The following is a 15,151-nucleotide window of genomic DNA, read 5'->3' on the forward strand; positions in this document are numbered from 1 at the left end:
TGGTTGATGTACGCAACAGTCGTCATGTTGTCTGATTGAAACCGTATGAACCTGGTCCTCGCAAGCTGGGGCCAGGCCTGGAGAGCATTGAATATCGCTCTCAGTTCCAGAATATTTATCGGTAGAAGAGATTCTTCCCGAGACCAAAGACCCTGAGCTTTCAGGGATCCCCAGACCGCGCCCCAGCCTATCAGACTGGCGTCGGTCGTGACAATGACCCACTCTGGTCTGTGGAACATCATCCCTTGAGACAGATTGTCCAGGGACAGCCACCAACGGAGTGAGTCTCTGGTTCTCTGATTTACTTGTATCTTCGGACACAAGTCTGTATAGTCCCCATTCCACTGACTGAGCATGCACAGTTGTAATGGTCTTAGATGAATGCGCGCAAAAGGAACTATGTCCATCGCCGCCACCATCAACCCGATCACTTCCATGCACTGAGCTATGGAAGGAAGAGGAACGGAATGAAGTATCCGACAAGAGTCCAGAAGCTTTGTTTTGCTGGCCTCTGTTAGAAAGATCCTCATTTCTAAGGAGTCTATAATTGTTCCCAAGAAGGGAACCCTTGTTGACGGGGATAGAGAACTCTTTTCCACGTTCACTTTCCAGCCGTGAGATCTGAGAAAGGCCAGGACAATGTCCGTGTGAGCCTTTGCTTGAGGAAGGGACGACGCTTGAATCAGAATGTCGTCCAGGTAAGGTACTACTGCAATGCCCCTTGGTCTTAGCACCGCTAGAAGGGACCCTAGTACCTTTGTGAAAATCCTTGGAGCAGTGGCTAATCCGAAAGGAAGCGCCACGAACTGGTAATGTTTGTCCAGGAATGCAAACCTTAGGAACCGATGATGTTCCTTGTGGATAGGAATATGTAGATACGCATCCTTTAAATCCACCGTGGTCATGAATTGACCTTCCTGGATGGAAGGGAGGATAGTTCGAATGGTTTCCATCTTGAACGATGGGACCTTGAGAAATTTGTTTAAGATCTTGAGATCTAGGATTGGTCTGAACGTTCCCTCTTTTTTGGGAACTATGAACAGATTGGAGTAGAACCCCATCCCTTGTTCTCTTAATGGAACAGGATGAATCACTCCCATTTTTAACAGGTCTTCTACACAATGTAAGAACGCCTGTCTTTTTATGTGGTCTGAAGACAACTGCGACCTGTGGAACCTCCCCCTTGGGGGAAGTCCCTTGAATTCCAGAAGATAACCCTGGGAGACTATTTCTAGCGCCCAAGGATCCAGAACATCTCTTGCCCAAGCCTGAGCGAAGAGAGAGAGTCTGCCCCCCACCAGATCCGGTCCCGGATCGGGGGCCAATATTTCATGCTGTCTTGGTAGCAGTGGCAGGTTTCTTGGCCTGCTTTCCCTTGTTCCAGCCTTGCATTGGTCTCCAAGCTGGCTTGGCCTGAGAAGTATTACCCTCTTGCTTAGAGGACGTAGCACCTTGGGCTGGTCCGTTTTTACGAAAGGGACGAAAATTAGGTCTATTTTTTGCCTTGAAAGGCCGATCCTGAGGAAGGGCGTGGCCCTTACCCCCAGTGATATCAGAGATAATCTCCTTCAAGTCAGGACCAAACAACGTTTTCCCCTTGAAAGGAATGTTTAGTAGCTTGTTCTTGGAAGACGCATCAGCCGACCAAGATTTCAACCAAAGCGCTCTGCGCGCCACAATAGCAAACCCAGAGTTCTTAGCCGCTAACTTAGCCAATTGCAAAGAGGCGTCTAGAGTGAAAGAATTAGCCAATTTGAGAGCATTGATTCTGTCCATAATCTCCTCATAAGGAGGAGAGTCACTATCGAGCACCTTAAGCAGTTCATCAAACCAGAAATATGCGGCAGTAGTGACAGGGACAATGCATGAAATGGGTTGTAGAAGGTAACCCTGCTGAACAAACATCTTTTTAAGCAAACCTTCTAATTTTTTATCCATAGGATCTTTGAAAGCACAACTATCCTCTATGGGAATAGTGGTGCGTTTGTTTAAAGTAGAAACCGCTCCCTCGACCTTGGGGACTGACTGCCATAAGTCCTTTCTGGGGTCGACCATAGGAAACAATTTTTTAAATATGGGGGGAGGGACGAAAGGAATACCGGGCCTTTCCCCTTCTTTATTAACAATGTCCGCCACCCGCTTGGGTATAGGAAAAGCTTCTGGGAGCCCCGGCACCTCTAGGAACTTGTCCATTTTACATAGTTTCTCTGGGATGACTAAATTTTCACAATCATCCAGAGTGGATAATACCTCCTTAAGCAAAATGCGGAGATGTTCCAATTTAAATTTAAATGTAATCACATCAGATTCAGCCTGCTGAGAAATGTTCCCTAAATCAGTAATTTCTCCCTCAGACAAAACCTCCCTGGCCCCCTCAGATTGGGTTAGGGGCCCTTCAGAGATATTAATATCAGCGTCGTCATGCTCTTCAGTAACTAAAACAGAGCAGCCACGCTTACGCTGACAAGGGTTCATTTTGGCTAAAATGTTTTTGACAGAATTATCCATTACAGCCGTTAATTGTTGCATAGTAAGGAGTATTGGCGCGCTAGATGTACTAGGAGCCTCCTGAGTGGGCAAGACTCGTGTAGACGAAGGAGGGAATGATGCAGTACCATGCTTACTCCCCTCACTTGAGGAATCATCTTGGGCATCATTGTCATTATCACATAAATCACATTTATTTAAATGAATAGGAATTCTGGCTTCCCCACATTCAGAACACAGTCTATCTGGTAGTTCAGACATGTTAAACAGGCATAAACTTGATCAGAAAGTACAAAAAACGTTTTAAAATAAAACCGTTACTGTCACTTTAAATTTTAAACTGAACACACTTTATTACTGCAATTGCGAAAAAACATGAAGGAATTGTTCAAAATTCACCAAATTTTCACCACAGCGTCTTAAAGCCTTGAAAATATTGCACACCAATTTTGGAAGCTTTAACCCTTAAAATAACGGAACCGGAGCCGTTTTAAGCTTTAAACCCCTTTACAGTCCCTGGTAACTGCTTTGCTGAGACCCAACCAAACCCAAAGGGGAATACGATACCAAATGACGCCTTCAGAAGTCTTTTATAAGTATCAGAGCTCCTCTCACATGCGACTGCATGCCATGCCTCTCAAAAACAAGTGCGCAACACCGGCGCGAAAATGAGACTCTGCCTATGCTTTGGGAAAGCCCCTAAAGAATAAGGTGTCTAAAACAGTGCCTGCCGATATTATTATATCAAAATACCCAGATAAAATGATTCCTCAAGGCTAAATATGTGTTAATAAACAATCGATTTAGCCCAGAAAAAGTCTACAGTTTAAATAAGCCCTTGTGAAGCCCTTATTTACAATCGTAATAAACATGGCTTACCGGATCCCATAGGGAAAATGACAGCTTCCAGCATTACATCGTCTTGTTAGAATGTGTCATACCTCAAGCAGCAAGGGACTGCAAACTGTTCCCCCAACTGAAGTTAATTGCTCTCAACAGTCCTGTGTGGAACAGCCATGGATTTTAGTTACGGTTGCTAAAATCATTTTCCTCATACAAACAGAATTCTTCATCTCTTTTCTGTTTCTGAGTAAATAGTACGTACCAGCACTATTTGAAAATAACAAACTCTTGATTGAATAATGAAAAACTACAGTTAAACACTAAAAAACTCTAAGCCATCTCCGTGGAGATGTTGCCTGTACAACGGCAAAGAGAATGACTGGGGTAGGCGGAGCCTAGGAGGGATCATATGACCAGCTTTGCTGGGCTCTTTGCCATTTCCTGTTGGGGAAGAGAATATCCCCACAAGTAAGGATGACGCCGTGGACCGGACACACCTATGTTGGAGAAATATGGAGACCTACAAAATGATACAATAATGATGTTATCATGAAAGTCTAATTTAAAAGAAAAAAACATTCTACGTCACTCTTAAACATCTTTAGTATTTGAGAAATTGTTGCATCACCAGTCTTCATTCAAATGCTTTAATTCACCATATTATAATTGTGAAAAACACATTGAAAATCAGATTTTCAAAGGACATTTTAAGTTATAAGTCCCTCTCAATAAGTAGCTCATTGCTGTATGTGCTAAGAGAGTTTCATTTGTCAAATGGATTATGGTGAAGAAAATGTTATAGCACCAACAAACTATGTACAAGGAACCAGAGGAAAGGTTTCTAGTACAGCCCTTAACCCACAAACCTAACCAACCCAAGAGTGTTAGTCTCCTCCTATAAACCACCAAAGCACAGCAGGTTGTTATAACAGTTTAGTATCCCCTTAGACAAATTTTATCCAACATTAGGTATACAAAACATAGCTGTAACTACTCCCTCGCCATTATAAGTTTATAAATAAACTCACCCCTTTCTGTGCCTGCATTTGCAAGCCATACCTGTACATGGTCAGTGCTTAAAGGCACAGCGCTCTGTAAAATTATTTTTCCCTTAATGTGTTTCCAATCACTTGTTATACCAGAGTATAAAATGTATAAGAACTTGCTTCTGTATGTTTATTTGTGTATATGAAATGAGTGGTTTAGTACTTTGAAACCACAACACATGGTAATGGGTTGAGCTTGCAGGGAAATCTGATGTCATTTTATCACTTTCTGTAAACAAACACTTCTCTAAGTATTGGGCTTTGGTATACAGACAGAAAATATAAAGAACAATTAAAAATTAACATTTTATTGCTTATTTATTCTGTGTTTTATTGCTTATTTATTCTTTAATTTATTCTTCTACCTAGATGAACACAGCTTTTCTATAGCCTATACTTGACATGAAACCCAATATTTTTCTTTAATCATTCAGATACATTTTAAACAACTTTCCAACTTACTTCTATTATCTAATCTGCATTATTCTTTTGGTATCCTTTATTAAAGGGAAAGTATTGCAATATTGAGGGCTAGCTGAAAACCAATGAAAAGAGGCATATATGTCCAGACACTAATTAGCAGTTTCTGAGCCTAACTAGGTATAATTTTGAACAAAGCATACAAAGAAAAAAACAAATTCAATAATAGAAATACATGAGAAAGTTGTTGAAAGAAAAAAAAATGTGGGTTTCATGCATCTTTAAGTATAGAAACTTTCAGTATTGATGGGGATACCACAGGCAAAATCAGCTATTTCAAATGCCGATATAAAAAAAGTAAAGGAGATATTTGTAAACAATTTTATATACTCCGGCTGGTAAAATGGATCATTGTGAACAAATTAAAGGGGAGAAAAATTGAGGGTAAACTGTCCTTTTAATAGTGCTGGTTATGCCATAGGGTAGGATTACCAAGCACTCTGCAAAGGGCCATCATTAACTTGATGTCAGGTTACATACAAGTGTAGAAAAGGACCTTTTTAGTATCCCTGTAGCAAAACGTTAAAAAAAAACAAAGAAAAAAAAAACACTAAGTAAAAAAAACAACTTTTGAAGCATATAATTATTTTAACCCTTCAAGTATGTTCTTATTAACTGGGATTAAGTGTTAAATACATTTTGGATTTTAGTTCAGTTGATACACACTAATGGCAAGAGTATGCAGAACTCCATGCTGTGCATAATAATAGGTACAACAGTGTGCTGGAACTTATAATAAATAAAAATAGCACAGGGATACCAGATATTTGAGACAACTAGGATACAATACTTTTGTGCATCAATATTCATTGTACACAAATCTAAGTAATAGTTTCATTTTGAAATTGAAATGTGCCTTTATTAAAATATTTTTTTAAACTTCCTAAAGACAGTGAGTATTTCAATACTTACCTGTTTTACAAAAGGTGTAATAAATGCAGTCAGAATTAAAAAGATACCAACTGCTATGAGAACATATTGCAGGTAGCCTAGTACAGTGGGCATCAAGATCAAGGTATTATAGTAGGTATCAAACACTGGGCCATCAATGAATCCACTCTGTAGAGTATAAAAATAAATAATATGGTTAACACAATCTTCCTTAAAACACCAATCTTTAGGCTACCTTTGTTTTGACATGTTAGAATACAAAGTATTACAAATAAAACTAACATTACTATTAGAGAGAAATTGGAAAACAAAATAGTGAGAACCTTTTTCCCCAAACTTACCTCTGCAAACCACAGCAGAGGCAGTATAACAGGCTTTATATCTCCAGTTTGTCTAAAATAAAAAAAACAAAAACAAAGTTAACGGTTACATAGGACCAGAAAAAAACCCAAAAACAATATTTTTACATTAATATTATTATAATACACCACTGCCCCTAAAACTACAAATGTATCCTAACTACTAAACTGTACAGCTACAATTCAATCTTGATAAATCTAGTAGGGTAATAATCCCCATATAGAAAGATCTTTAACATAAGGAGGCATACAATCCTTACAAAGAACGTCATACCAAATGTTGCTTCCAAAGTAGCAAATGCAATTTTATGATTACAAAAAACAATTTATGCTTACCTAATAAATTCCTTTCTTTGAGTCCACAAAATCCTTACTCGTGGGAATTTACTGTCTGGCCACCAGGGGGAGGCAAAGAAACCCCACTACAAAAGCTTTAAGTGTCTCCCCCACATCCCTCTCTCTCCCAGTAGTATGCATAGCAGAGGAAAAAGGATGGGGGCTTGTGGACTCTCACCACCATAAAAAAGGAATTTACCAGGTAAGCATACATTATTTTTTCTTTCATACAGGTGGTGATAGTCCACGATCCTTTACTCATGGGAACGAATAACCAAGCTGTGGAAGTCCATAAGTACTAACATAAAAGCAAGGGATTTTAAAATAAATCCACAACCCCACAAAAGTTTTATTTTTATTTTAAGAATGCACTTAAAAGACCCCCCAAAAAAACGATACAAGTCTCAAGCAAAGACAACTGCCTGAAGCACCTTTCTACCAAAGGCTGCTTCAGGTGAAGCAAAAACATCAAAATGGTAAAATTTATTGAAAGTATGCAAAGAAGGCCAATTAGCTGCTTTGCAAATCTGATCAACTGAAGCTTCATTCTTAAAAGCCTAAGAAGTGGCAACTGACCTAGTAGAATGAGCTGTAATCCGCTGTTGAGGACACTGACTTGCCTCCAAATAAGCTTTGTGAATCAGAAGCTTCAACCAGGAGGCTAAAGCAATCGCAGAGGCTTTCTGGTGTTTCCAAGAACCAGAAAAAGAGAACAAAACAGACTAGGGGCCCGATCCGATATGCAGCGTCGCCCGCAAAAGCCGGCGACGCTGAAATTTGCGCTGGTTTGGTATCCTATATACGGCGTAACCTAGAAGTTACGCTCGTATATTTCTGCTGTCGCCCGTAGTTTTTTGGGCCATAGGCAGATATACCAAACCAGCGCAGTTTGGTATCCAATATACAGCGTAAGGACTTACGTGGCGAAAATGGAGAAATCTTACTCCCTTTTCACCTCGACACAAAATGCAGCCGTAGTAAGCCTTACGCTGAGTATTGGAGCCCTGTAACTCCCTAAACTACCTGCAAAATAAACCTAACACCTAACGCATGCGCAATGTCTATCTACCTGTCAACCGCGATCCCCCGCCGCAATCCCTAATAAAGTGTTTAACCCCTAAACCGCCGCACACCTACAATAAAAGTATAACCCCTAATGTGATCCCCCTACACCGTCACAAGCTACATTACATACCCCCTAATGTGAGTCCCTTACACCGCCGCCATCTACCTTACCTACCCCCTAAAGTGAGCTCCTACCCCGCCGCCATCTATCTTACCTACCACCTAAAGTGAGCCCCTACCCCGCCGCCATCTATCTTACCTACCCCTTAAAGTGAGCCCCTTACACCGCCGCCATCTATTTAAAAAATATTAACCCCTAATTTAATCCCCCTACACCGCCGCCAGCTATATTAACCCTAATTATATATATTATATATATTAACTATATTAACCCTAATAATATTAGGGTTAATATAGTTAATATCGTTATTATATTATATATATATTAAGTATAATAACCCTATCTAACATCCCTAACTAAATTCTTATGAAAATAAATCTAATTAATATTAATATTATTAATTAAAATATTCCTATTTAAATCTAAATACTTACCTATAAAATAAACCCTAAGATAGCTACAATATAATTAATAATTACATTGTAGCTATTTTAGGGTTTATATTTATTTTACAGGTAACTTGGTATTTATTTTAACTAGGTACAATAGCTATTAAATAGTTAATAACTATTTAATAGCTACCTAGTTAAAATAATTACCAATTTACCTGTAAAATAAATCCTAACCTAAGTTACAAATACACCTACACTATCAATAAATTAAATAAACTACAAATATCTAAACTAAAATACAAAAACAAACACTAAATTACAAAAAATAAAAAAAAGATTACAAGATTTTTAAGCTAATTACACCTATTCTAAGCCCCCTAATAAAATAATAAAGCCCCCCAAAATAAAAAAAAATTCCATACCCTATTCTAAATTAAAAAAGTTCAAAACTCTTTTACCTTACCAGCCCTTAAAAGGGCCTTTTGTGGGGCATGCCCCAAAGAATTCTGCTCTTTTGCCTGTAAAAGAAAAACACAATACCACCCCCCAACATTACAACCCACCACCCACATACCCCTATTCTTAATCCACCCAAACCCCCCTTAAAAAAACCTAACACTACTCCCCCTGAAGATCTCCCTACCTTGTCTTCACCCAGCCGGGCCGAACTCTTCATCCGATCCAGGCGATGTCCAATCAAGCGGCATTGAAGTCTTCTTCCATCCGGCGATGTCTTCTTCCATCCGGCGATGTCTTCAAGCAAAACGGCATCTTCAATCTTCTTTCTTCGCTCCTCCGCCGCGGAGCATCCATCCGGCACGACGACTTCCCGACGAATGAGGTACCTTTAAATGACGTCATCCAAGATAGCGTCCGTCGAATTCCGATTGGCTGATAGGATTCTATCAGCCAGTCGGAATTAAGGTAGAAAAATCTGATTGGCTGATTGAATCAGCCAATCAGATTCAAGTTCAATCCGATTGGCTGAACTTTAATCTATTGTTAGGATAGTGAGGGGGGATAGCGGATAGAGGGTTAGACGTGTCGGGCTATGTTTGGGAGGCGTGTTAGACAGTACGGGTGATTTTATAACTTAGTCAGGTTTTGTAGGCGCCGGCAGTTTCTAAAGTGCCGTAAGTCACTGGCGACTCCAGAAATTTGTACTTACGCAGATTTCTGGACATCGCTGATTTGTGAGACTTATGGCACTTTAGCCTCTGACGGCGCCGTATATAGGATAGCTCGAGTTGCGAGCTGAAACTGCGGGCGGCGGGGGTTCCCTCACTTGCGCCGCAAACTACGATCTTTATCGGATCGCGCCCTAGAAGTCTTCCTAAAATCCTTAGTGGCATCAATATAATATTTCAATGCCAATCCACTTGTGCATAAAGCAGAGTATTGCATAGTAATAAAATACTAAAGTAACACCATATAGAAAGAAAAACATACTGTAGTATCCAAACACCAGCATAAAAATGTCTGACAATAGATAACGGGATAAAATATGGAAAATACCGTAGCATCCATTCAACTAAAACATATTATTGCAAAGCAAAAAATCTTAGTAGTACAGCATTATGTAATAGATTAAATACTGTAGGATCCCACACAAGAAAAAAAAAAAAAAAAAACTTTAATGCACAGCAATAAATAACAGAATAGGAGATGGAACAAAACTGAGAGTCCCTCTAAAACAAAAGTATGTTATTGACCAGGGAAGAAAACAGTACAAGATTTTGAAAATACTGTAGTATTCCCCAGAGTGAAAAAATTGTTACTGCACAGCAAAAATTAACATTATAAGATACATAAAATACTGTATAATCGCTTAGAGGGAATAGTTACTGCACAGCACTAAATAAATGGCAATAGCAAAAAGATAAAATATGGTAGCATCTCATAGAGAGAAATATATGTTATTACACATCTATAAATAACACTACAGTATTTTCCATATCTTGTGCTATCCCAAAGAGGGGATATAGGTCATTGCAAGGAAAACAACAGTACAAGATAAATAAAATACTGTAGTATCCCAGATGGAAAAGTATGTTATTGCACGGCAATAAAAAAACAGTACAAGATACATATTTTTCCCTCTCTGGGATACTACAGTATTTAACATATCTTGTGCTGTTATTTATTGCTGTGCAATGTTAGATATTTTTCCCTCTGGGATACTACAGTATTTTACATAACATTACACAGCAATAAATAACAGCACAAGATATGTTAATTACTTTAGTATCCCATAGAAATATGTAAAATACTTTAGTATACCATATAGGGAGATATAGGTTATTGCAAAGCAGTAAACAGTAGAAAATAAATAAAATAATGAAGTATCCCATATAGGGAAAATAACAAATTATGCTTACCAGATAATTTCCTATCCTTCTGTATGAGGAAAGTCCATGGCTTCATTCCTTACTTGTGGGAAATACAGAACCTGGCCACCAGGAGGATGCAAAGACACCCCAGCCAAAGGCTTAAATACTCCCCCTACTTCCCTCATCCCCCAGTCATTCTGCCGAGGGAACCAGGAGCAGTAGGAGAAATATCAGGGTATAAATGGTGCCAGAAAAACAAAAACATAATTTATGCTTACCTGATAAATATATTTCTCTTGTAGTGTATCCAGTCCACGGATCATCCATTACTTGTGGGATATTCTCCTTCCCAACAGGAAGTTGCAAGAGGATCACCCACAGCAGAGCTGCTATATAGCTCCTCCCCTAACTGCCATATCCAGTCATTCGACCGAAACAAGCCGAGAAAGGAGAAACCATAGGGTGCAGTGGTGACTGAAGTTTAATTAAAATTTAGACCTGCCTTAAAAGGACAGGGCGGGCCGTGGACTGGATACACTACAAGAGAAATAAATTTATCAGGTAAGCATAAATTATGTTTTCTCTTGTTAAGTGTATCCAGTCCACGGATCATCCATTACTTGTGGAATACCAATACCAAAGCTTAAGTACACGGATGATGGGAGGGACAAGGCAGGAACTTAAACGGAAGGAACCACTGCCTGTAGAACCTTTCTCCCAAAAACAGCCTCCGAAGAAGCAAAAGTATCAAATTTGTAAAATTTTGAAAAGGTATGAAGCGAAGACCAAGTCGCAGCCTTGCAAATCTGTTCAACAGAGGCCTCATTTTTAAAGGCCCAGGTGGAAGCCACAGCTCTAGTAGAATGAGCTGTAATTCTTTCAGGGGGCTGCTGTCCAGCAGTCTCATATGCTAAACGGATTATACTCCGAAGCCAAAAAGAAAGAGGTTGCTGAGGCCTTTTGACCTCTCCTCTGTCCAGAGTAAACAACAAACAGGTTAGATGTTTGGCGAAAGTCTTTAGTAGCCTGCAAGTAAAACTTCAATGCACTGACTACGTCGAGATTATGCAAAAGACGTTCCCTTCTTTGAAAAAGGATTAGGGCATAATGATGGAACAACAATCTCTTGATTGATATTCTTGTTAGAAACCACCTTAGGTAAAAACCCAGGTTTTGTACGCAGAACTACTTTATCTGAATGAAAGATCAGATAAGGAGAATCACAATGTAAGGCAGATAACTCCGAGACTCTTCGAGCCGAGGAAATAGCCATCAGAAAAAGAACTTTCCATGATAGAAGTTTGATATCAATAGAATGAAGGGGTTCAAACGGAACCCCTTGAAGAACTTTAAGAACCAAGTTTAAGCTCCATGGGGGAGCAACAGGTTTAAACACAGGCTTAATTCTAACTAAAGCCTGACAAAATGCCTGAACGTCTAGAACTTCTGCCAGACGCTTGTGTAAAAGAATAGACAGAGCAGAAATCTGTCCCTTTAAAGAACTAGCTGATAGTCCTTTGTCCAAACCCTCTTGGAGGAAGGACAATATCCTAGGAATCCTAACCCTACTCAATGAGTAATTCTTGGATTCACATCAATGAAGATATTTACGCCAAATCTTGTGGTAAATTTTCCTGGTGACAGGCTTTCGTGCCTGTATTAAGGTATCAATTACTGACTCGGAGAAGCCACGCTTTGATAGGATCAAGCGTTCAATGTCCATGCAGTCAGTCTCAGAGAAAGTAGATTCGGATGATTGAAAGGACCTTGTATTAGAAGGTCTTGTCTCAGAGGCAGAGTCCATGGTGGAAAGGATGACATGTCCACTAGGTCTGCATACCAGGTCCTGCGTGGCCACGCAGGCGCTATCAATATCACCGATGCTCTCTCCTGTTTGATTTTGGCAATCAGAAGAGGGAGCAGAGGAAACGGTGGAAACACATAGGCCAGGTTGAAGAACCAAGGCGCTGCTAGAGCATCTATCAGTGCCGCTTCTGGGTCCCTGGACCTGGATCCGTAACAAGGAAGCTTGGCGTTCTGGCGAGAAGCCATGAGATCCAGTTCTGGTTTGCCCCAACGGAGAACCAATTGAGCAAACACCTTCGGATGGAGTTCCCATTCCCCCGGATGAAAAGTCTGACGACTTAGAAAATCCGCCTCCCAGTTCTCTACCCCTGGAATATGGATCGCTGATAGGTGGCAAGAGTGAGTCTCTGCCCAGCGAATTATCTTGGAGACTTCTGACATCGCTAGGTAACTCCTGGTCCCCCCTTGATGGATGATGTAAGCAACAGTCGTGATGTTGTCCGACTGAAATCTGATGAACCTCAGTGTTGCTAACTGAGGCCAAGCTAGAAGAGCATTGAATATTGCTCTTAACTCCAGAATATTTATTGGGAGGAGTTTCTCCTCCTGAGTCCATGAACCCTGAGCCTTCAGGGAGTTCCAGACTGCACCCCAACCTAGAAGGCTGGCGTCTGTTACAATGGTCCAATCTGGCCCTGCGAAAGGTCATACCTTTGGACAGATGGACCCGAGATAACCACCAGAGAAGAGAATCTCTGGTTTCCTGATCCAGATTTAGTAGAGGGGACAAATCTGTGTAATCCCCATTCCACTGACTGAGCATGCATAATTGCAGCGGTCTGAGATGCAGGCGCGCAAATGGCACTATGTCCATCGCCGCTACCATTAAGCCGATTACTTCCATGCACTGAGCCACCATGGGGCGCGGAATGGAGTGAAGAACACGGCAAGCATTTAGAAGTTTTGATAACCTGGACTCCGTCAGGTAAATTTTCATTTCTATAGAATCTATCAGAGTCCCTAGGAAGGAAACCCTTGTGAGAGGAGATAGAGAACTCTTTTCTTCGTTCACTTTCCACCCATGCGACCTCAGAAATGCCAGAACTATCTCTGTATGAGACTTGGCAATTTGAAAGCTTGACGCCTGTATCAGGATGTCGTCTAGGTAAGGAGCCACCACTATGCCTCGCGGTCTTAGAACCGCCAGAAGTGAGCCCAGAACCTTTGTAAAAATTCTTGGGGCTGTAGCCAACCCGAATGGAAGAGCTACAAACTGGTAATGCCTGTCTAGAAAGGCAAACCTCAGGAACCGATGATGATTCTTGTGGATCGGAATGTGAAGGTAGGCATCCTTTAAGTCCACTGTGGTCATGTACTGACCCTCTTGGATCATGGGTAAAATGGTTCGAATAGTTTCCATCTTGAATGATGGAACTCTGAGGAATTTGTTTAGGATCTTTAGATCCAAAATTGGTCTGAAGGTTCCCTCTTTTTTGGGAACCACAAACAGATTTGAATAAAACCCCTGTCCTTGTTCCGTCCGCGGAACTGGATGGATCACTCCCATTACAAGGAGGTCTTGCACGCAGCTTAGGAATGCCTCTTTCTTTATCTGGTTTGCAGATAATCTTGAAAGGTGAAATCTCCCTTGTGGGGGAGAAGCTTTTAAGTCCAGAAGATATCCCTGAGATATGATCTCCAATGCCCAGGGATCCTGAACATCTCTTGCCCACGCCTGGGCGAAGAGAGAGAGTCTGCCCCCTACTAGATCCGTTGTCGGATAGGGGGCCGCTCCTTCATGCTGTCTTAGAGGCAGCAGCAGGCTTTCTGGCCTGCTTGCCCTTGTTCCAGGACTGGGTAGGTTTCCAGGCCTGCTTAGATTGAGGAAAAGTACCCTCTTGTTTTGAAGTAGAGGGAGCTGATCCTGCACCTGCCTTGAAATTTCGAAAGGCTCGAAAATTAGACTGTTTGGCCCTTGATTTGGCCCTGTCCTGAGGAAGGGTATGACCCTTACCTCCACTAATGTCAGCAATAATTTCTTTCAAACCAGGCCCGAATAAGGTCTGCCCCTTGAAAGGAATGTTAAGTAATTTAGACTTTGAAGTCACATCAGCTGACCAGGATTTAAGCCATAGCGCCCTACGCGCCTGGATGGCGAATCCGGAATTCTTAGCCGTTAGTTTAGTCAAATGAACAATGGCATCAGAAACAAATGAGTTAGCTAGCTTAAGTGTTCTAAGCTTGTCAATAATTTTAGTCAATGGAGCTGTATGGATGGCCTCTTCCAGGGCCTCAAACCAGAACGCCGCCGCAGCAGTGACAGGCGCAATGCATGCAAGGGGCTGTAAAATAAAACCTTGTTGAATAAACATTTTCTTAAGGTAACCCTCTAATTTTTTATCCATTGGATCTGAAAAAGCACAACTGTCCTCAACCGGGATAGTGGTACGCTTTGCTAAAGTAGAAACTGCTCCCTCCACCTTAGGGACTGTCTGCCATAAGTCCCGTGTAGTGGCATCTATTAGAAACATTTTTCTAAATATAGGAGGTGGGGAAAAGGGCACATCGGGTCTATCCCACTCCTTACTAATAATTTCTGTAAGCCTTTTAGGTATTGGAAAAACATCAGTACTCACCGGCACTGCATAGTATTTATCCAGCCTACACAATTTCTCTGGCACTGCAATTGTGTCACAGTCATTCAGAGCAGCTAATACCTCCCCAAGTAACACACGGGAAGCGAAGGGTCCGACACGTGGGGAGAGTTAGTCGGCATAACTTCCCCCTCGACAGACCCCTCTGGTGACAATTCTTTTATAGATAAAGACTGATCTTTACGGTTTAAGGTGAAATCAATACATTTAGTACACATTCTCCTATGGGGCTCCACCATGGCTTTTAAACATAATGAACAAGTAGTTTCCTCTGTGTCAGACATGTTTGTACAGACTAGCAATGAGACTAGCAAGCTTGGAAAACATTTTAAACAAAGTTA

The 15,151-nt window shown here is 40.9% G+C and overlaps 1 protein-coding gene across 3 annotated transcripts in view; it reads right to left on the bottom strand.

Annotated features, from left to right (window-relative positions):
• SCARB1 (scavenger receptor class B member 1) overlaps positions 1-15,151 on the bottom strand; it is a 629,187-nt gene that overhangs the window by 45,558 nt on the left and 568,478 nt on the right. For all 3 annotated transcript variants that reach the window (XM_053701843.1, XM_053701842.1, XM_053701841.1), the window contains exons 10-11: positions 6,089-6,140; positions 5,769-5,915 (exon numbers count right to left, since the gene is read on the bottom strand). In XM_053701843.1, coding sequence (XP_053557818.1) covers positions 5,769-5,915; positions 6,089-6,140 — 199 coding nt within the window. The remainder of the gene's footprint in view (positions 1-5,768; positions 5,916-6,088; positions 6,141-15,151) is intronic.

Source organism: Bombina bombina, chromosome 2 (assembly GCF_027579735.1).
Source record: "Bombina bombina isolate aBomBom1 chromosome 2, aBomBom1.pri, whole genome shotgun sequence".
Classification (NCBI taxonomy): Eukaryota; Metazoa; Chordata; class Amphibia; order Anura; family Bombinatoridae; genus Bombina; species Bombina bombina.